We start from the raw sequence: 20,435 nt of genomic DNA, 5'->3' as shown, positions 1-20,435 counted from the left end.
TTTCCTTCATTTCAGCCATGGCTCGGGGCGGGGCTAGGGAGGAGGGGCCGGGGGTGCAGGCTGCCCTGGGGAGAGAGGGCATCTCCAGCCCTCTCTCACCGCAGCAGCCTGGGGCCAGGGGAGAAGCGCCTCTCCATGGCCGCAGCAGCTGCAGTGGGCACAGCCGGGGGAGGGGCACACATCCTCTGGATGGGGGACAGACACACACACAAGCTCTCTGAAATGTACAGTAGACAGCTGTCCCTTTCTCCACCCCTGCCCCCTGCTGGCCTAGTGGGGTTATAGCTGTTCCTGTCCCCATCTCTGATCCCTTGCTGCCCCCGTGTGGTCATTCTCCAGTATAAATCTCCCTCCTCCAGCCCCCTCCCTTTCCATGGTATGAGAAACAATCCGATTCCAGGCACATCCCATTGTCCTGGCACAACCAACCCCTGACCTTGCTCTAAGTTAGGCTAAGAGGAAGCTGCCTCCCGAATTTGGTGGACCTAGCTCTTGCCGTTTCGGAGGAGCGAACAAACAAACTCCCAGACAGACGGACGGATGCACTTTTCCAGACTATACGGTAAAGATTGTCAGCAGGGGCTTGTGGGCTGCTTTGGGAAAAGCTGCGTGTTACGAGAGGAGGGTGACTGCACAGGGACTCTGACAACCAAAGGACAGATGGGTGCGGAGCCAACTCTGAGGTACAGCGGGGTGGGAGTCTCAGTCTCTTCTGTACTGCCATGGGATCCAAGTACCCATGTCCCCTCCCTCCTCTGCCATGTTACCAGGGGCTGGAGATTCTGCTAAGCCAATTAATCCTCCAGAGAGACTCCTCTTCGTTCCCCCTCCAGCACACTCTCGTACTTACCCTAATGGTGCCCAGTGCCCCCTCTCCAATCACCCGCAGGGTGTAGCGGGTGCTCTCGGGAGACTCAGGGGCTGAACTCCATTGGGCTCTGCGCACTGACACCCAGCTTCGCAGGAGATACTTGGTCTCCTCCCTTGGAGTAAAGGTCCATGCCTGCGCCTGGAATCGCAGGAGGGAGAGGGCATCATTGGTGGTCTCAGCCTTTCCACTGCCTGAGCCAGGGTACCAATTCCAAACGCACTATGGAGTCGCTGGCAGTCCTGGGTGCAGGGGCTGATGAGAGTTTTGCGCGGCCCAGGGCGCGGGGCCTATTGAAGCGCGGGGCCCGGGGCAGCCGCCCCGCTCACCCTGCCCTATATCCGCTGCTGCCTGGGTGCATAAGGCAGACAGCACCTTCCTCCCAGCACTGATCACTCGGTCACCAGCCACCATACAACGCTGTGCCGACACCCACTTGTGTCTCTGCCCATGACCTAGCCACGACTCTGGGGCTTCTTACTGGGAACACACACCCAGCCAGCCCCTACCCAGCCATCCAACTAACCAACCTACTCAGGTGCTTTTTGTTCTTGCTACCCTCCGTAGGAGGTACTGAGGGACACCTGCACAGCAGCATCTGATGGAGCAAATCTACTCCCCGGGAACCTGGCCCAGGCTGGAGAAAGCTGTCTAGATCCTGTCTGAGACCCGAGCTGGCACCCTCCAACTATGGCCTACGGGGCTGTGAACTGCTGCCACGTTTTTGGACGCAGCAATCTCCAGAGGCATGGCAGGTAGCGGTGACTTTGGTAGCACTGACCATGGCTGCATTGGGCTGGATGATCCCTGTGGCGGGCTTGACAGACAGGACCTTGCTGTCACGCTGCTGGATCTTCCACTCGAAGTGCATGGGCAGTCTCGTGCAGTTCTTTATGGTGTACGTGCGCGTGGCTGAGCTTCCCACACAGGTAGGCTTGAAGTACAGATTCCCATCTCCCTCCAAGAGCAACAGCAGGGGTTCGCCACTGCTCTGCAGCAGGATCTCCTGTGGGACTCGGGGAAGGGGAAGAGACAGTAGCAGGAAACCCCGGCCGAGCTCTGAGAGGAGCAGGCAGAGTCACAGCTCCTTCCAAAAGGCCCATTTGGGGCCCCAACAGTGCCGAGCTCGGAAGGGCCCAGAGCCTGGGCCTGCCCCTTGTGCTGCCACAGGCAGCCCCAAAGAGAGCTTGGCACAAGCGAAGGGTCCCAGGCCTGCTGTGCCAGAAAGAAATGGCCACTTGGATGCCATCCAACGGCCACTTTGGCAGACTTGACATTCCCATTTCCAGAAGAGAGGAACCCAGAGCTCCCAACCATGCAAAGCAGCCCTGCTCCCCGGCCCTACCTGGGTGTACTTGGCATAGGCGTTCAGCTGCAAGGGCAGCCTGTGCTGCTGCATGGCCGTGGCCGCCGGCTGTGCGGCCAGAAGGAAGATCTGCTGGGCTCCTGGGGCCATGTACCCCGAGCAGGGTTTGACCAGCACAGAGGGACAGATGTCCCGGCTCACGCAGAAGGTGAGAGGGGAGGGGCCGGTGTTCCAGAGCAGCACGCTGCAGTACGTGTTGGTGTGCGGACCCACCGCAGGGAAGGCCTGGGGGCAGAAAGCAGCACGCCGGGGTCATTCAGAAGGCCAGGCTGCACAGGAAATGCTTGCCTATTACACTCCCCTTTCCAGAGTCTGACGGGCACCAGCCGGGGCCTTCCTAGAGGGCTGGAGGCAGGCCTGGAGGCGGAGCTAGGCAGCTCTTCCTTAGGATGGGGAAGGACAACCCCTGGCAAGAGCACAGCTTACACCTCCCCTGCTTGCCGGGTACCTCTCGTCCAATAGTGTCCTTACGTTCTGTGCTGCTCCCCCTCACGCCCGCCCTGTGGATGGAGGCTGGCCAAGGCACCAGGGCAGAGGGGCTCTCCGAGCCATCCTCACCCGTGACAGGATCAGCTTTGACAGGAAGGACCAGGACGTTCACTGCGAGCTGAGACCCAGGAGAACTGGGGTCCCCCACCTGACAGCCTCCCTACAGTGGGATGCCACCGGAGCGCCCGTCTCCAACAAGGGCAGCAGGGAAGAGGGTTACGTGGTCCGGCACCACCCCCTCTCCGTGTGACACGAGCCAACCCACTCACCCTGGGGGCGTCCAGGACATACTGCGGGATGAAGTGCTGCCGATCCTCTTCAAAGGTGTGGCCCCTGAGCCGGATGGTCAGGCACCAGGATGGGCACATGGTGCTCTCCTCTTCAATGTTGCTATAGTGTCTCAGCACCTGCCGGCAAAGGAGAGGCACAGCCATGGGTCCGTGGGGAGGGAGCATGGTGCAGACCCATCTTCAAAGGAGATAGTGCATGGGCCAGCATAGAAACACTGGCCTGGCAGGGACCTGGAGAGGTCATCGAGTCCAGTCCCCTGCCCTCACGGCAGGACCCAGCACCATCTAGACCATCCCTGGCAGGCATCTGTCCAACCTGCTCTTCAATATCTCCAGGGATGGAGATTCCACAGCCCCCCAGGCAATTGATTCCAGGGTTTCACCACCCTGACAGGCAGGAAGTTTTCCCTAATGTCCAACCTCAACCTCCCCTGCTGCAGTTTAAGCCCCTTGCTGCTTGTCCTGGAGAACAATTTCCCCCCTCCTCCCTGTGACACCCTTGCTCCCTCTCAGCCGTCTCTTTTCCAGAATGAGCAGCCATACATATGATTGCCACCCTAGGGAATTCGGAGGAGCTGCCATGCAGGAGTGAAGCTGGCCTGCCAGGGCGGGATTGGGAATGGCTCCAGCAAAGACACACATCCCAGTGCCTGGAGACCTTGGCCGGCTCTCTTCCGTGTTTACCTGAGGTATCGCTGCATGCTCGTTACTGGCATTACCCCTGCCACATGCTCTTACCGCCTGTCATGATCGTGAGGGTTAGCCAGCAGCCTGGGGACTAAGGGGTGAACTATACCTAAGCCAGGTAGAGTTGGCCAATAGGAATGCAGGTAGGAATTTCAAACTGGGACAAAGGAATTTGGAGGGTTCTCTCTCCTTTGTCCCTGGGCAGTTTCTCTCCAGCTCCTGAGGGAGTCAGACAGAATGTCTCTTCACAGTCTGTAAGTAGGGTAGGGTTAGATAAATCCGCGAGGTTTTCCTGTTGTATGGTTTGGGAATGGGATCTGATGTCTGTGCATTTCAAATGGGGTTTTGCTCTCCTCTGTAATTAGGTTCTAGGCCCATGGTGGGGTGTGTCCCCCCCGAGGAGATTAATTTGTGACTTTTCCACCTAGTCAGGATGTTTGCAGCAGGACTATTGTGGGGGTAATAAAAGTTCTTTCTCTTTTCTTGTTATTAACCTGGGATTGGTGAATGTGTGTGTCCTGGTTTGTACTTCAGGGGTGAGATTTCCCAGGTGATCTCGCCCCTGCTTCCCTTCTCATTACTTGGGTGGTGGCAGCAGACGTTTATCCCCCAGGTTTTTATCCCCAGGTTTTTAAGATTCTGGGGGGAAGTTTTATACCAAAGCCTGGAAAGAGAAGGTTTTGGGGGACTTTTGCAGGCCCCCACTTCTGCACTTATTGTGCCAGAGTGGGGAAGGAGCCTTGACATCGCCATAAAACAGCAAGTGAAGCCCAGAGCTAAGTGACATGCCCAGGGTGACACAGGAAGCCTGTGGAAGAACTGGGACCTCAGCCTGGGCCTTCTGACTCCCAGACTAGTGCCCACCTCTTCGCTTCCCAGCCATTCTCCTACGCCAATGGCAATGGGAACCAGGGTGGCTCCGTGGGGTGGCAACGAACTGCAGATCGTTAGCCCCAAGTTGAAGGGCCAGGGTTTGGTCTGTGGCGGGGGTCAGTCCCGCCTACTGTGCGGCAGTGGCCCAGGAAATGCTATGCCTGGGTGCTAATGAAATGCAGAGCCCTGAGCACAGGGCCCGGCAGGAGGGGCCAGGGACACGAGGCTGTCACACTGTGAGGCAGCCCGCAGAGTGGGAAGAGGCACTTGTCCTCTGGGCCACTCACCGAGAGCAGAGACAGTCCGAGATGGCAAAAGGCCATTAAACAAAGCCAGCTCGACGAACCCACCTGGGCAGGTTTGTGGCAATGTTCTTCCTCCCTAGCTCACTCCCCCCTGGGGCTGGAGCACCGGGGGCGGGCAGATCTCAGCCCCAACTGGGCAGACCACAGGCCACGCCCTTGGCACGGATGCTGCTGCATTTGCTGCAGATTCTGGTCATTCCTACTGACCTTGTAGAAGGCAAAGCCCTCCAGCTCTGCTGCATACAGAGTGTTGAGCTGAGAGGGCTGGAAAAAGAGGCGCAAGGCTGTGGACTTGAGCGGCGGGATGTCGCAGGTTTCAGGGCTCACGCGGAAGGGACTCTCCGGCCTGCGTGTCCACGTCACAGTGATCTTTCCGTTGGTGTGATTGGTCAGGCAGAGAGGAAGCGGTTCCACCTTCTGGAGCGGCACACAGCGCCCAAAGTCAAACTCCTGGCCGCTGACGCTGACGTGCGGGGGGAAGATGGTGAGGTCGCTGGTTACGCCATCGTGGAAGTATTCGGTCATGGCGTCGATGTCCGGATACGTCTCAGGGGGCTTGTCTTCAGGGACCTAGGAGAAGGAAGCAGATCTCTGGCTAGCCCAGGGGTAAGCACTACTGCCCAGCACAGGCTGGAGCCCAGGTGACCTCACTGCCCAGGCTGCCATTGACCAGCCAGCTGTAGCGAAGCACAGAGGTCTTCCCTTTTTTGCTCAGCTGGCCACAGCATTTGGATCCAGGAAGTCTCCTCTTCTTAGGCAAACTTCCATCTGAGGTTGCCTGAGGCAAGAGATGGCCCAGCCACTAGTGGAAAGGCATGTGGCGGGCAAGCAACGGAGTCTGGATAAGAAGCCGGGCAGATGAAGGCTGGCACACGCTGTGTACAGTGGCGACTGCATCATTAGCGCCAGGGCAGCCGGTACCCTGGTGGGCAGAGCAGGAGCAGCATGGCACCTGCCCATGGCAGCCCCTACCTGTGGAGGCAGCATGAGGGCTCCATTTCCATCCATCTGCAGCTTGCCCTCCCTCAGCATGGAGCTAAGGATGTCCGGAGGGTAGAAGGTCAGTCCCCGAGCCATGTTGGTCCTGTACCACGAGAGGTGTCTGGGCCGCAGGATGGCTGGTTTAGTTGTGTCCGAGTGGCAGGTACCAAACAAATCCAGGAACAATGGATCCTGGGGGAGTGGCAGAAACACTTGCAGGAAACAAGCTACTTTGCCTGCCCTCCTATTGGCTGCCTTCCTGCTCCTCGGCACCCCACCGCAGAGTGCAAGCTGCAGCCGGAGCCCTGCGTAAACACCCCCGGGTCCCACTGGTTCTGCTTTGCTACCGCTGGGGGGGGGGTGTAGGCCACACAATGCAGGGGCAGTGCACCAGCCTTCCATTGCCGGAGCTCAAACCCAGCTGCGCGTGCGGGTCTCCCTCTTGCCCTAGCGCACACCAGCAATCTCACGCCGCTCGGCAGAACGCAGCACAGCGGAGAGGCTGCTCAGAAGAGGCCCAGGCTGAATTAGCAGGAGCCACTGTGAAGGACTGACAGGGCTGCAAAGGGGAGCCCAGGGCCAGAAGAAAGGGGAATAGGTCAGGGCTGGCATAGGTGCCTGGTGCCTGCGGGGAGGGGTGCAGGGAGAGGCCCTCCATTTAGCAATTAAGATGTTGACGGGGGTCCAGGGGGATGTGCTCCCATGAGCCGTCTACACTGGCATGGGGTGGGGGAAGGCCCGGACTGGAACTGCACGGGGCCCGTAGGCCAGGGTTATGGTATTTTGGCAAGGCCTTGACAGAAAGCCTCAGGCTGGACTCGGAGGGCCCTGCAGGCCAGGCTGGGCGTGTGCTGGCACAGCCACGTGGGGGAAGCGTGTCGCACAATCCGTACCCGCAGAGTCTGTCTCCCGCGCCCACATTCATCAACTAGGTGGGGGGGCACTTGGGTCTCAGTTTGTAACCTGGTCTTGGCGACAAGCGTCTCACTCTGAAGCGCGAGCCGTGCCTGGGGCCTGTGACCCTGTACCTCCTCGGCAGTGGGCACGCAGCGACCCCTCCTCCTCGAGCCACGCGCAACCAAAGGCTCTGCAGCACCACTCTACCCAGCCCCGTCGCGCCGACGCCCGCCACTGCCCTCCTACCTGGTGGTGGACGAGGCACACCGCTCTGCGGTAACAGGCGATGGGGTGAGTCGGCCGAAAGGTGACCCGCAGCATGAGCGACGCCATCCCGCTCACGACGCCACATGGGCGGTCAAAGGAGAAGACGCTCTCCCGGCCATCCACGTCAAACTGGTAATAGGCGGGGACATCAGAAATGTTGCTGATTTCCAAAGGCTGCATCGCACTCTCCCCAAGGCTGAGCCAGCCAAAGTTGACGAAGGAATGTTGCAGGGACACTAAGGGACCTGGAACAACAACCGAGGCCTGGGTCGGTCCTGGCCCTCCTGCCCACTCTACTCCAGCCAAGAGGGGATCATCCCGAATCCGAGGCAGAGCATCGGGCAGGTTCCCTGAGCCAAGCTGCCTCAGCAGAGAGCTGGGCTCAGCAGGTGGCAGAGTTTACACCCCACTGGGACCACAAAGAGCGCGGAGCCATGCAGAAGGCCAGTCCCAGGCCATGTCCAGGGCTCTCCATCACCCTCTCCCTACCCCCCGTGGGAGGGGGCTGGGGGCCGTCGGGGAGGCTGTCCCTTGATACCTTTGCACAAGCCAGTCACCTTCAGGACCGTCTGGGTGAGGTGCCCTACCGGCACGACGGTGAGATAGTCCACACTCTGCACCCCGGCTGTCTGGGGGCTAAAGCGCACAGAGACAAGCAGCTTCTCATTGGCTGGAACAACGGCCTGCGTGACATCACAAGAGAAGACCCAATCCCGGAGCAGGGGTTCCTTTGCTCTCTCGATCCTGAAGGGGACGCTGACCTGTGGGGGAGAGGGGCAGGTTGGTCCCGCCCCCGCGCCGGCCGCAGCCCGCTCTGCATTCTGAGGTTAGGGTCCGTGCTCTTACGCCACTCGTCCTGCACCCGGAGAGCTGGGCCTTCTCTGCAGCCCGTCACAAGGGCTCAGGTGTTCACTGAAGCACATGGCCAGGCAGGCAGGCTGGCTGAGAAACGTTTTTAGCTCTGCAAGCCTTAGCTCTGCAGGCAGGCAAGCCGGTTTGGTAAGTCTCCTGGTCACAGCCTGCCTCTGGAACCCCAGCTCCTCCCTGCCCCCACCCACTGCCCCCCACTCAACGTACCCAAACCCTCTGTCCCCTCTTGCACCCATACTCCCTCCCAGATCTCCTGCCCCAGATCACAATCCCCTCCTACCCTAGGTCACATCCCGAACCCCTGCACGCCAGTCCCCTGCCCTAGGCCACTGCCCCCTCCTTCATCCAAACTCCCTTCCAGACTCCAGTCTCCCTCCTGCATCCCAATCCCTTACCCCAAACTCCCCTCTGCACCCAACCTCCATCCCAGACCCCGCCCCTCCTCCCTGAATAGCATGGAAGAGCGCGGCCCGCAACCACTTTCCCAAATCTTGGAGTGGCCCCCCATCACATGATTGCCCACCCCTGTTTTAGCCCCATAACTAGGCATTTCAAGGCAGCGTGCTTGGCTAATTAGGACACCCTGGCGTTACTGAGGCATTATGTAGCTGCCGCCACTGGCATGTGACAGTATTGCAGATCTGGGGGCAGGATGGCCCGGAGCAAAGAGCAGGAGGCTAAGGGTCAGGAGTCAAGTGCCCTGGAAGAACTGCAGGAAGCCTGCGCAGTCCTGCCTGCATTCTGCCTGGCCTGAGCACAGTGCTAACTGCACCCACTCCTCAAGCATCATTTGCAAAGTGCAGTTTCACTCTGAGAAGTGACCCCGCAGCTTGGCTCGCGCCCTGCGGAACTGGAGAGAAACGGGGGGCCTTCCTTCACTGGGCATGAATCTATTTGTCGCGCTCCAGTCCCCCAGCCTCACTCTGTGCCCACGCTCACAGCTTCCAGACACGCAGACCCCACTGCCCTGTCCCCTACGTCCCCGATGTTATCTGTACAGCTGTAAGGGGAGAATAAAGCACGTTAGCTGCTGAGGTCTGGGAGGAACACAGACTGGCATTACAAACCCTCATCAAGCAGCACCCACCACCCTCCTCGCCAGCTCACCACGGACGGGTTGTAGATCTCCACTTGCTTCTCCATGGTGGTGCCAACAGCCACAGACCCGAAGCACAGCACGTCCCGGAAGTTCCGATGCTCGATGTCCTCGCACAGCTCCCCCACCACACTCACCAGCAGGTGGGGATATTTGGCTGTTAAAAGTCAGAACACACAACCCAGAGGCAAGTCCTGTTGTCCGCCCCTCTCCGGATAGCGCACGTCAGACCTCCAGCGGCTGTACGCTGGCCAGCCCTTGGCAAAGAGCAGCTCTAGATAAGTGGTCCCCAACCTTTTGGGGCTGCCGGACGCCTGAGGGCAGGGCTGCTCACACACTGCGCACCCGGGGGGGGGCGGGGCCAGCGCCGGCACATGCGCCGTGCGTCCGGGACTGGCACCGGCATGTGCCGCAACCCCAGGGCAGGGGCTGCCCATCTGCCAGGTGCCCGGGGCCGGCACCTGCATGTGCCGCGACCCCGGGGGAGGGGCCGCCCATGCGCCAGGGGCCGGCACCGCGCTTGTGCTGTGTGCCCGGGGCAGGGGCCACCCATGCCCCATGCACCTGGGGCCAGCACTGCGCATGTGCCCCACGCCCAAGGGCAGGGCCGGCCCAGATTGTTCGATGGGTGCACATAAATGGCCCAGCGGGTGCCATGGCACCCACAGGCACCGCGTTAGGGACCACTGCTCTAGATCTTAGTAACTGTGGTTGTTCAAAATAATCGCCTGCGCGGAGCCACGCTCTGGCCCCGTAGCGCGCATGAGAGCCCTAGTGTAGGCAAGGGGCCTGCAGCTTCGGTGTAAAACTATGCAAATTTGCAACTATGCAAATTAAATCACCTCCTCTTTCCCCATCAAGTTACTGAAGAACATGAGAATCGCCCAAGCTGCAGCATTGCGTGCTGGGACCCGTAGTCTCCACATTCTCTCTGTATTAAGGGTGAGGATGGCTGCACAATAGGGATGTTTAATTAGTTAGTCATTTAAATGTTACGTTTAATGAGTTAATCACTTAAACAGGACAGGCAGGCAAGCAGGCGCTGCGTCAGCCAGGCTGGAATACCCCTGTCCAGGGTGCACAAGGCCGGGCCCACCGCGGACAGAGGCTGCTCCAGGCCCCTGGGTTAGCCATAACACGTAAGCATCGCCCACACCGAGGGAAGCTTACTGGTTAACCGCTCACACTCCTACTGCACACCCAGTCCAGAAGTTCATAGGCCAATTTGTATGCAGGCTTCACTTTGGTCACCACTGATTTGCCTGGGACAGGAGAAGGGCCATTCGTCATGGCTCTGGGTGCATTTGTATGGACTGTGATTTCACAGACTCCTGCACCGATGGACTCCGCAGCCTTCCCTCGCCTTTACGCTCCAGAAAGCCTCACCAATGGCTCTTAGCTGGAGGGGCCTCTTCTGTTCCTCATTGTCCCCAAACCAGCATATCGCGGTCTCGTCGTACACCAGCGCCGCCTGGGGCTGGAAGGTGACCTTCATCACGCACTCAGCGCCGGGCTCCAGCATGCCACTGACCGGCACCAGGTGGAAGGGGCTCGGCGTCTCCCAGGTAAATAATGTGATTAGGTCACTAGAGGAAATGGAGACGTGCGGTAAGCAAACATCACGCCCACAACCCACCTCTCGGTGCGTCTCTCCTGGCACATTCACACCAGGGCTGTGCCCCTCCAGTCAGCCTTTTGGGGCCACTGCCCCGCCCCCGGGGTGTCAGCAGAAGGCAAACGCCTTCCACAGTGCACTTGGACACATAGCATGGTTCACAGCAGAGCCATCTGCACTTGGCTCCCTTTGGGCCCTCTGTGCCGTCTAGCCACAATTTACTGCCAGCTTCCCCCCGCCCCCTGCCCCTGTTTCAAACACGGTAGAACATGTGACCGTTTCCAAGCAGAAGGTCTGAGGCCTCCCACCTGCTCCCCCCCCCCCCCAGAGCTTTGTCTCCCCCTGCCCTGAAGCTCCCCCCAGGGCTGGCCCTCTTACCGAGCCCCCCCCCCTCACGGTTTTGGTGATCTCCGCTGTGATGCCCCCTGAACCTAATGCCCTTTCATTCAAAACCAGTCACACAGGACGACTCCGCCTTTCCTTACTCTTGGCTGACATGGCCAGGCAGCAGAGTCCCTGCCCAGAGTGACCACTGTGTGTTTGAGCAACAGCCCACTGCCACCTCCCCGCGGCCCCGCCGGGCTCGAGGGGAAGCGACGAGTGTTGTTCAGTTCCTGCGTGTGCTGCTGCAGCATCACGAGGAGCCAAGCAGCGCGGTCCTCGAGTGACAGGCCTTGGCACGGGACATGCAGATGTAACACGCCCGGCCAGGCGATGCCAGCAGCCAGCCAGTGCCTGAAGCCTGCTGCGCTCCACCTGCCTTTCTCTCAGCCCACCTCTCTCCAGCCGCTGTGAGCATCAGCAGTCCCTGCGTGCCTGCCCCTGCGTGGAAACGTGGGTCCTGGAAGCCTGTGTAACAATACGGCTTTTCTGTGGCCATGTTGGAAGGCCTGTTCTAGGCCTGAACCAAAGCCGCCTTCTGCAGCCAGACTGAAGAGCAGCAGCCAGTACTGTAAGGCCTGGAGCCACATCCTCACATTCCATCTACATTGTATTACAAAGTGTCACCCCAGGCTATGAGGAGTGGACTGTGTCCTGATCGCTCCCCACTGTCACTGGATAAAGACACAGATCTCAGGGTGTGACGGCACGTTGGGGTTTTCCCGTCTCCTGCACCCCCGAAATGGCACGAACAGACTCCACCAGCCAGTAGAATAGAGATGGTTTATTGCCTCCCCAGGGTACAGCACAGCACAGATGTCATCAGGTTACAGGACAAGCCTAGGATGCCTCAGCTCCCCTTGATATGGGGGGGGGGTCTCGGCTTCTAAACCCCCCAGCCTGTTGCTGAGGCTGCTTCCTCCATGCTCCCAGACAGAAACTAACTCACTCTCCTCCAGCTCTGCCCCCCAGCCAGGGCAGAATTCCACCTTCCTTTGTTTCTCTCCATGGGGGGTAGCTGGTCAGACAAGTTGAGACCCTCTTTGCATAATGTCTCACTCCCTGTCCTTCTGGGCTGTGGTACTGGCAGCAGCCAGTGGGGGTTACCACAGAGCCAGCATAGAAAGCAGCCCAATACCCCCACTACGTCACACAGGGTAGGTAAAGAAAACTGAAGTAACACCATTCTGTCTGGCAAGAAACTGCTTATCCAGAGAGAATAGAATGAGGATTCCACACTATGATCATTGTCATGACACTTTCCTATTGTTTGTCTGTGTGATCCCTGTCTGGTTTGTAACTGTTCCTGTCTGCTGGATAATTAATTTTGCTAGGTGTAAATCAATTAAGGTGGTGGGATATGATTGGTTAGGTAATTTTATTATGATTGGTTAGTAAAATTATACTAATTGGTTAAGGTCTAGCTAAGCAAGACTCAGGTTTCATTATATACACTGGGGTCCAAGAAGGAGATCAGGAAAAAGAAGATCAGAAGTAACAGAAGCAGAAGGAAGGACGCAAAAGGCTGGAAGACGACCAAAGGGAGACAAGGAACCCCAAGAAGGGGGACTCACCTCCAAGACCCAGCCTAAGACAAGAGCTGCCTCTTATCTCCTGCACAACCGTGACATGCAGCAACTAAGATCCAGAGAGACTGACCTTGCCTGGCCAGCAGGGGAAGTCTGGCTGCAGCCGGATTGGTGAGCATGACACCGTGTGCTTAGCATGTGTAGTCGGTTTGTTTGGGAATTGTCAATCAATAGAGGAGAAGGATATTACTGTGTGAGGCTCTTTCAGTGGCTAAAGTTCCTGCAAAACTCATAGGAAGATGCACCCTGAGCCCTAGGAATTGGGTGAGGGTGGGTATGCAAATTAACAGGGTTGTACCTTGAGCCCTAGGAACTGGGTAAAGGTGTCTCCTTACAGTGTGGAAGAGACAGAGACATTTGTGCGGGTAACACCTGCTATCATTTCTGTGCTGCTGGCTGGCCAGTGGACGAGAGGCAAATTCAGAGAAGGGCTGAATGAACAAGCTCTGCCGGCGGCCTGGGAAGGAGTGTGAAATTACTAACAACTAGCTCCACCCCTTTCTCCAGGTGCATGCGCTGTTCAAGATCCTGACTGCGTGTACGGGGAGGTCGAGGTGCACACATGGAGGCTCGAGGCAACTGAACCCCGCGGCCGCAGGCTGAGCTGTGAGACAGAGACCTGCTCACACAAACAGAAGGGAAGCCCCCCCACCTCGTGAAATGCAGTATACAGTGATCTCCTCCAACACACCCTGCCCCATGCACGCCTGTTAGTCACATATCTGAGAGGAGGAACGTGCAGAGGAGGAAGGACAGAGAAAGCACTGTGAACCCGGAGCAGGGATTAGCTGTTTCAAATCAGACACATTGAAAGACATTGGGCCTTGCTGAGAGGCAGTGTTAGGAACAGCACCTGAGTGCCCTGGACGCATCTCCCTGCCATCACTGTTGCAAAAAAGCAACCATGATTCTGGGCTGCATGAACAGGAGTGTTGTGAGCAAGACACGAGAAGTCATTCTTCTGCTCTGCTCTGCTCTGCTCTGTGCTGATTAGGCCTCAATTGGAGGATTGTGTCCAGTTCTGGGCAGCACATTTCAAGAAAGATGTGGAGAAATTGAAGAGGGTCCAGAGAAGAGCAACAAAAATTATTAAAGATCCAGAAAACAACCTAGGAGGGAAGACGGAAAGAACTGGATTTGTTTAGTTTAGAAAACAGCAGACTGAGAGGGGACAGGAGAGCAGTTTTCAAGTACGTAAAAGGGTGTTACAAGGAGGAGGGAGAAAAATTGTTCCCCTTGGCCTCTGAGGACAGGACAAGAAGCAATGGGCTTAAACTGCAGCAAGGGAGGTTTAGGTTGGACATTAGGAAACATTTCCCAACTGTCAGGATAGTGAAAAACTTCAGCGGGGTAGCCAAGTTAGTCTGTAACAGGAAAAACTTAAAAAACACAACAAATAGTCTGGTAGCACCTTAAAGACTAACAAAACATGTAGATGGTATCATGAGCTTTCGTGGGCACGAGTGTTGGAAGTCCGGATCCGAGAATAAATAAGGGAAGGGGGGAGGGGAGGAAAAAAATTGAAGGGGAGAAGAAAAAAAGACAGTGAGTAGATAAGCGTCAGAGGGATAGCCGAGTGAGTCTGTAACAGGAAAAACTTAAAAAAACACAATTAGTCTAGTAGCATCTCCAAGACTAAATAGTTACAAGAGGCTGATAAGAACCATTAGTTTGCACTTGGGAGGGAAGATGACCAACACCAGAAACAGAAATTCCAGGTGAAGCACTGGAATAAGTTGCCTAGGGGGGTTGTGGAATCTCCATCACTGGAGATATTGAAGAGCGGGTTGGACAGACGCCTGTCAGGGGTGATCTAGGCAGTATTTGGTCCTGCTGTGAGGGCAGGGGACTGGACTCGATGACTCTCGAGGTCCCTGCCAGTTCTAGTGTCGGTGAGTCCATGATTCTCCTACCACCGCCAGCATCAGAAGCCCAGCCCTGACAGGAGACACTAACTGCCAGCAGGGGGACCCCCAGGCTTTCGCTCCGTTTTCTCTGGGTGAAATTAAGGCTGGATCCCCAGCCCTAGAGACCCAAGGCTTCTGCTGACCCAGAGCAGGCTCAGCACAGGCACTCTGTCCTGCCAACAGGCCTTAGCCCAGCCCAGGAAGTGAGAGGGGGGTCTAGTCTCCATAGCTCCATTAGCCAAGATTCCCAAGAGAGGAATCTGCTGCTCTGGTGGGGGCTGATGTAGCTACCTGCCCTGAGGAATCACAGAAACAGGGGTTGGCAGGGACCTCAAAAGGTCTGTTACGTAGGTCAGACTAGATGAAATAACAGTCCCTTCAGGCCTTAACATCCAGGAGATGCTCCCAATGCATTCCACAAGCAAGGGTACCCAGCTACAGATGAGACTTTCCATCTAGAAAGGCCGGGGCTAAAATTAGGTTGGTTTAGCTGCATCAGTCAAGGGTGTGAAAAATCCAAGCCTCTGAGCCCCGGAGTTCAGCCGACCCAAGTCCCTGTGTAGACAGCACTAGGCTGACAGCTGCAATCTCCCGCAACCCAACTACCGCCTCTCAGGGAGGTGGCATACCTACACCAACAGGAGAGCCCCTTCCATCGGCGTTGGTAGTGTCTTCCTGAAGCGCTGCACCAGTGCTGCCGTAGCATTTCAAGCATTGGCAGCTCTAACAAAACAGACCTAGGTCTGAAAGGCTCTTCCCCACGTCTGTGCTCTTGATCAGGAGGAACTGGAGCCTCGCATCACTGCCCAACCCCAGAGCCCTCCCCTGTACAGCCTAACCCCGCAAGGTCTTGCGCTGTGGAGGTGGCTTCCAGGGAATGATGGCAGCCTCGGCTGGGAATCACAGCAAGATCTAACCAATGAGCCAACGGAGCCAAATTGGCCTAGGCACAAGAAGGCTGGATTGGTGCCAGTGGGTGTGGACCGTGGCTCTGCTCGACCTGAGCAGCTTGGGGGCTCACTCACCCAATGTTGCACAGGGGAAATGCGGCCTCAGTGAAGTCATGGATGGCGCAGAGAGGCAGCTGGATGGCATCTGGGAAGAGCAGCTCGTGGCGTGGAAGCGTCGCTCGGAGGGCGACTGAGAACTCACCCTCCGGCTTTTCAAAGCAGATGCTGTCGTCATACTCCTTCTGCAGAAGGAAAGGAGGAGGGTGGGAGAGCCGGACAGCCAGACAGGACCCAGTCTCCCACCGGCTAGGCTCTTTCCCTGGCCCCTGGCTACCCACCCTCCTCTGGGCACAGGGGTGTTCCGGCGTTCCAGTGCTGCTGGAGCAGGTGAGATGGGGGTAGGACGTGAGACGCGCTAGGGACCGGCTCTCTCTCCTGGACGTGAATCGCGCAGCCCCAGAGAGCACCCCATTGCATTGCCAGATACATTCATGCAACCTCTGCTTGTCCCCTGGCACTTTTCTTTTTTCAACCTCTTTGAGACCCTGACCCAGCGAAGCCCCTGCGTGTGCGCATGCGAGGCCCCCTGCCCCCCGTAGGGCTCCTGGAGCAGCGCAGAGACGTGTGGCTAAGTGCTCTGCTGGACGCGCGCCTACCTGCACCGTGGGCGGGCGGAGGGCTGCAGACTGATGGGCTGTTTGTTGCAGTGCAGGGAACTGCCAGGCACACCCCTTCCACACACTACAGCCCACTGGGCCACAAGCATACCCTGGCAGCAGCTCGTGTGTAGGCAAGCTGACTCCCCGCCCTTTATGGCCCAGGCAGTCCTTGGCGTCTGGCCAGCAGGCTGCCAGCTGCACAAGGGGCCCGGCGCGACGTGGACACCTGCCTGCCTGAAAACAACACGACCACCGACTGGTTTCACACAGGCCACTGACTAGCAAGTGGGTGTAACACTTTCATGCCACCGCTCACACGGCCAGGGCCAGACACAAACCTCCAGGCAAAATGCTCCTTCTCACCTTCCCCAAAGCCTAGCGAGGCAGCCCTCCAAACTCGGGGCAGACTGGAACCAGTGCCCGCAAGATGAAAGGCTCCCCGCCATGGCCGAGCCCAGGGCGTACAAGTTCCCAGGGCGGGCTATTACGCAGAGCAGCAGTGTGCCTTGGCCATGCAGTAGATACAGAGGGAATCAGCACTAGAATGGGCTCACATACCATTTGTGTCTAACACGCACTCCCCACACACTGTCCGTCCCTATCTCCTCCGTCCAAGCACACGCGCAAAAATGACACTAAACAAATTCTGCAATCAAAGGGAAGGAGGGGGGAGCTTCTTGCCACTCAACCCACAGTCAATTGACAGCCCACGCACCGTGCCTAGGTCAGTGGGCCAAAGGGGAAAGAGAACAGACCCCAGAATCAAGGGTTCTGCACTAAAATCCCCAGCACCAGGCCCCATCTGGGCGAGTGACTGACAGCCCAAGCATGCTGTGTTGAGAAGGAAGAGGCAACATGTAGGATACACAGACTGGCCCCTGGGGAAACCACGTGTGGGCAAACTGCAGAGCAGCCAAGAGTAGAGTGGACCATAGGAGTCCCTTCAGGGCAGGACTGAGGCGCACTAGCATGGGGTGTAAACTTACCCTGCTGCTGCTCAGGCTGTACCTTTTCTGGCACGGACAGAAGCTCTCGGTCTCTAGGGCCAACACTTCAGCACCTTCCCCCAGCGATACAGGCCCCCCAGCGATATAGTCACTTAAGAAATGTTTTTTAAAAAAAGCAAACAAAACCCCCTAAACTAAAAAACCCAAAGGGCATCGGAGAGAAAGGGATCTGCTGACCCCCACCGCCTATTCCCTCCCTTCCCAGGGCCTTGCAGATGGCAGCTGTGACAGCAGAGGCAGGGCTGTGGGAGGTACCAATTTACCTTTTCCAAGGGGCGGAAAATGATGGGAAGAGTTAAGGACATCCCAGGGCTCAGGACAATTGGCTGCGGGAAAACAGTGATGAAAAACTTTGTGGCAGGAGGTCTAGAAAATCAAATCAAAACAAGAGAGACAGCAGAGGAGCTGAGGTCAGCACCTAGTCAGCACCCCAACCGTGCCGACTCCCACCTTCCGAGATGCCGTCCTGGCCCCGCCCCTGCCAGGCGGGGAAGCAGCATTACCCTGGTCAACAGGGCACAGAGATGCTAAGAACAATGGTTCCAAAACCAGCCTCTATCTTTGGGTGCCCAGATTGAAAAACCGTGGGCCTCATCCTTAGACACCGTGGGCACCCAAACTCTAGTCCACGGCAAGCTCAACCTTTGAGTCCAAGGCAAGGGTGGGCAAACATTTTGGTCCGAGGGCCACATCAAGTACGAAATTGTATGGAGGGCTGGGTAGGGAAAGGTGGGGGAGCCTGTGCCTTCCCAAACAGCCATGCACAGCCCGGCCCCCAGCCCCATCCAACTCCCTCCCTGCTCCCCGCCTGAGGGCCTCCTGCTCCCCACCTCTTGAACACTTCCCCAGGACCTCTGCCCCCTCCCCGCCTTGCGCTGCTCCGTGCCCCTTGATCACACTGCCCAGAGCACCAGGGCAGACGGTGCGATGACCATGTCACGAGGCATCCCAATAGGGATGTTAAATATCGGTTAGCTGAATAGTTGAGTAACCTCATGAATTCTTATTGGTCACTCAACTATTCTATAGTCCCTGGGGTGGGGCCGGCAGCCAGTGGAAGCCCCCTGCAACTCCGTGCTGCTGCCTCTGTATCAGAGGTGGCAGCAGCGCAGGGTGCCAGGCGGGCTCTGGTCCAAGAGGGGAGCCAGTTTAAAAACCAGCTCCCCTTGGAGACCTGTGGTGCTGCGTCTGATACAGAAGCAGCAGTGCAGGGTGGTAGCAGCCCCTGTCCAGGGGGGCAGAGGGCTGAGCTCCCGGACCCAGCATGAGCCAGGACTGAGCTGGGCTGCTGAGCAGCCTGTTAAAAAATTTACTAGCAAGGTGGGGGATGTGTGCAACCTATAGCATTAACCCACAAGCTTTTGCTTATTGGTTAATCAACTACAGTATCACAACCCTCGAGCCCTTTCTTTCCCTGAACAATAGTGTTACGTGGCCCCACCCCCACCAGGCAACTCTGCAATGGGCAGACCAGTGACAGTTGGAGCTGAGGTGGTCACGAGATGTGTGAGAAGCCCTGCAGAACAGGGGCCTATCAGATGCACTGCTTCCCGGCCACACCAGTACGCATCCTGCCTGGATTCTCTCCCACTAGACGCTGATTCTCATCGGGTTTGACACGGCTCAAGGACAGACGTATTATCTCAAAGAAACAAGCCACTGCGCTTGACAAACTCTTGCCAGGGACAAGCTTTCTGTACCCAAGAGGGCATATTGCAGAGCAGGATGCCCTGTGATTCCAAGCGCACACTCCAGCCCAGAGCTAGCAGGAAAGAGAAGGGGCAGGAGGGTGCCATGCAAGGGTCAGGGAGGGTATCAGCATGGGTGGAGGGATGGAGAGGGACTGATCCCGCTAGTGAGGGGAGAGGAGGAGGCCCCCACCTACCTGTAACTCAGCTTCTGGGTTTTCATATGAACGTTTTTCAAGGACAAATGTTTGGGAAACTCCTTTCCCAGCTCCCAGCCATGCCAGTGGAGAGCCTCCGTCACTTCAATGCCCCCAAAAGTGCTTTTCTTCTCCTTGGCCTTCCGTGCGGAGCGCTCAGGGGCCCTCGCTTGGGACATGGCTCTTCCTGCAGGGCGAGGGAGACGTCACTCAACTGACTCCCTTGTCTGTGCAGGGATCTCCCGCTGCCACGAGAGGGGTGACGGTCCAGCCACCCCGCAGTGCAGCCCCAAGAGTCACTGGACGGCTTTGGTCACCCTGCGTCACGGTGACACGGTGGCACCCCCCAAACCCACGAAACCTGTAGGGCCCCGTGAAGCAGGCAAGCGGCCATGAGAACGTCCCCGGAACCCCGCTCACCGGCCTGGTCTGCTGCACCGGAGTGTGGCCGGAGGCGGCTCTGGGCAGCTCCCTGGGCGGGCACCGGGCAGCTGGGCCAAAGGGGGCAGGAGCGTGGGACAGGGCCCAGCCAGCCGGGGAGCGGGCCGCCCCGCGCTGTCCAGCTCCGCTCCAGCCACTGCCCGGGCCAGGCTGGTCTCCCAGGCTCCCCCCAGCCGGCCCGGGCTCAGCCCCCAGCACCCACCCGGCTGGGCAGGGCCCCTGCCGGGTCCGGGCCGGGCAGCCTGCGGGGGGGGGGGGGGGGGGGCACAGCGTCTGCTTCGGGTGGGGCCTCCCGAAACAGCAAAGCCCCGGGGGGGGGGGTACCTCAGAGGGGGCGGGGCTAGGGGGGGTCCCGGGGCGGGGTTCGGGGGTGCAGGGCGGGGTACCTCAGGGGGGCGGGGCTAGGGGGGTCCCGGGGCGGGGTTCGGGGGTGCAGGGCGGGGTACCTCAGAGGGGGCGGGGCTAGGGGGGTCCCGGGGCGGGGTTTGGGGGTGCAGGGCGGGGTACCTCAGAGGGGGCGGGGCTAGGGGGGGTCCCGGGGCGGGGTTTGGGGGTGCCGGGCGGGGTACCTCAGAGGGGGCGGGGCTCAGCGCCACGGGGTCCGCCCGCCGCCATCTTGCCGTCTCTATGGAAACTGGACGCGGCGGCGACATCGCCCCGAGCAACGACGGCGGCCGGGAGGGGCCCGGTGCTGGAGGCGAATCGCGCAGCGGCGGGAGCGGCCGCCAGAGGGCAGCGCCGAGACCCCGCCCCGCTCGCCCCGCCCCTGATCAGCTGGCGCTGGGGAGCAGTAGGGGAGGGGGGTTGGGGAAGTGGGGAAAGGGGAGCAGTAGGGGACGGGGGTTGGGGGAAGTGGGGAAAGGGGAGCAGTAGGGGAGGGGGGTTGGGGGAAGTGGGGAAAGGGGAGCAGTAGGGGAGGGGGAGCAGTAGGGGAGGGGGGGTTGGGGAAGTGGGGAAAGGGGAGCAGTAGGGGAGGGGGGTTGGGGGAAGTGGGGAAAGGGGAGCAGTAGGG

General features: G+C 58.5%; 1 protein-coding gene across 6 annotated transcripts in view; it reads right to left on the bottom strand.

Moving 5' to 3' along the window:
• CFAP65 (cilia and flagella associated protein 65) overlaps positions 1-20,112 on the bottom strand; it is a 40,693-nt gene extending 20,581 nt beyond the window's left edge. For 3 of the 6 annotated variants that reach the window (XR_012905091.1, XM_075932938.1, XM_075932933.1), the window contains exons 1-14: positions 19,993-20,112; positions 18,983-19,169; positions 17,361-17,463; positions 15,507-15,673; positions 10,376-10,575; positions 9,001-9,146; positions 7,562-7,784; positions 7,003-7,268; positions 5,851-6,051; positions 5,086-5,448; positions 2,993-3,130; positions 2,214-2,459; positions 1,650-1,874; positions 851-1,009 (exon numbers count right to left, since the gene is read on the bottom strand). Coding sequence is in view for 5 of the 6 variants with exons in the window: in XM_075932938.1 (XP_075789053.1) it covers positions 851-1,009; positions 1,650-1,874; positions 2,214-2,459; positions 2,993-3,130; positions 5,086-5,448; positions 5,851-6,051; positions 7,003-7,268; positions 7,562-7,784; positions 9,001-9,146; positions 10,376-10,575; positions 15,507-15,673; positions 17,361-17,463; positions 18,983-19,161 (2,616 nt within the window). In the remaining variant the exon portion in view is untranslated. Of the gene's footprint in view, positions 1-850; positions 1,010-1,649; positions 1,875-2,213; positions 2,460-2,992; positions 3,131-5,085; positions 5,449-5,850; positions 6,052-7,002; positions 7,269-7,561; positions 7,785-9,000; positions 9,147-10,375; positions 10,576-15,506; positions 15,674-17,360; positions 17,464-18,982; positions 19,170-19,402; positions 19,596-19,747; positions 19,766-19,992 lie in introns of those variants that run through there. The other 3 variants (XM_075932934.1, XM_075932935.1, XM_075932936.1) reach the window with 3 other exon arrangements.
• Between the last annotated feature and the right edge of the window lie 323 nt (positions 20,113-20,435).

The sequence above is a fragment of the Pelodiscus sinensis genome, chromosome 7, assembly GCF_049634645.1.
Source record: "Pelodiscus sinensis isolate JC-2024 chromosome 7, ASM4963464v1, whole genome shotgun sequence".
In the NCBI taxonomy this organism is placed as follows: Eukaryota; Metazoa; Chordata; order Testudines; family Trionychidae; genus Pelodiscus; species Pelodiscus sinensis.
Note: the sequence above shows the minus strand (reverse complement) of the source record. Positions and strands in the feature narration are given on the sequence as shown.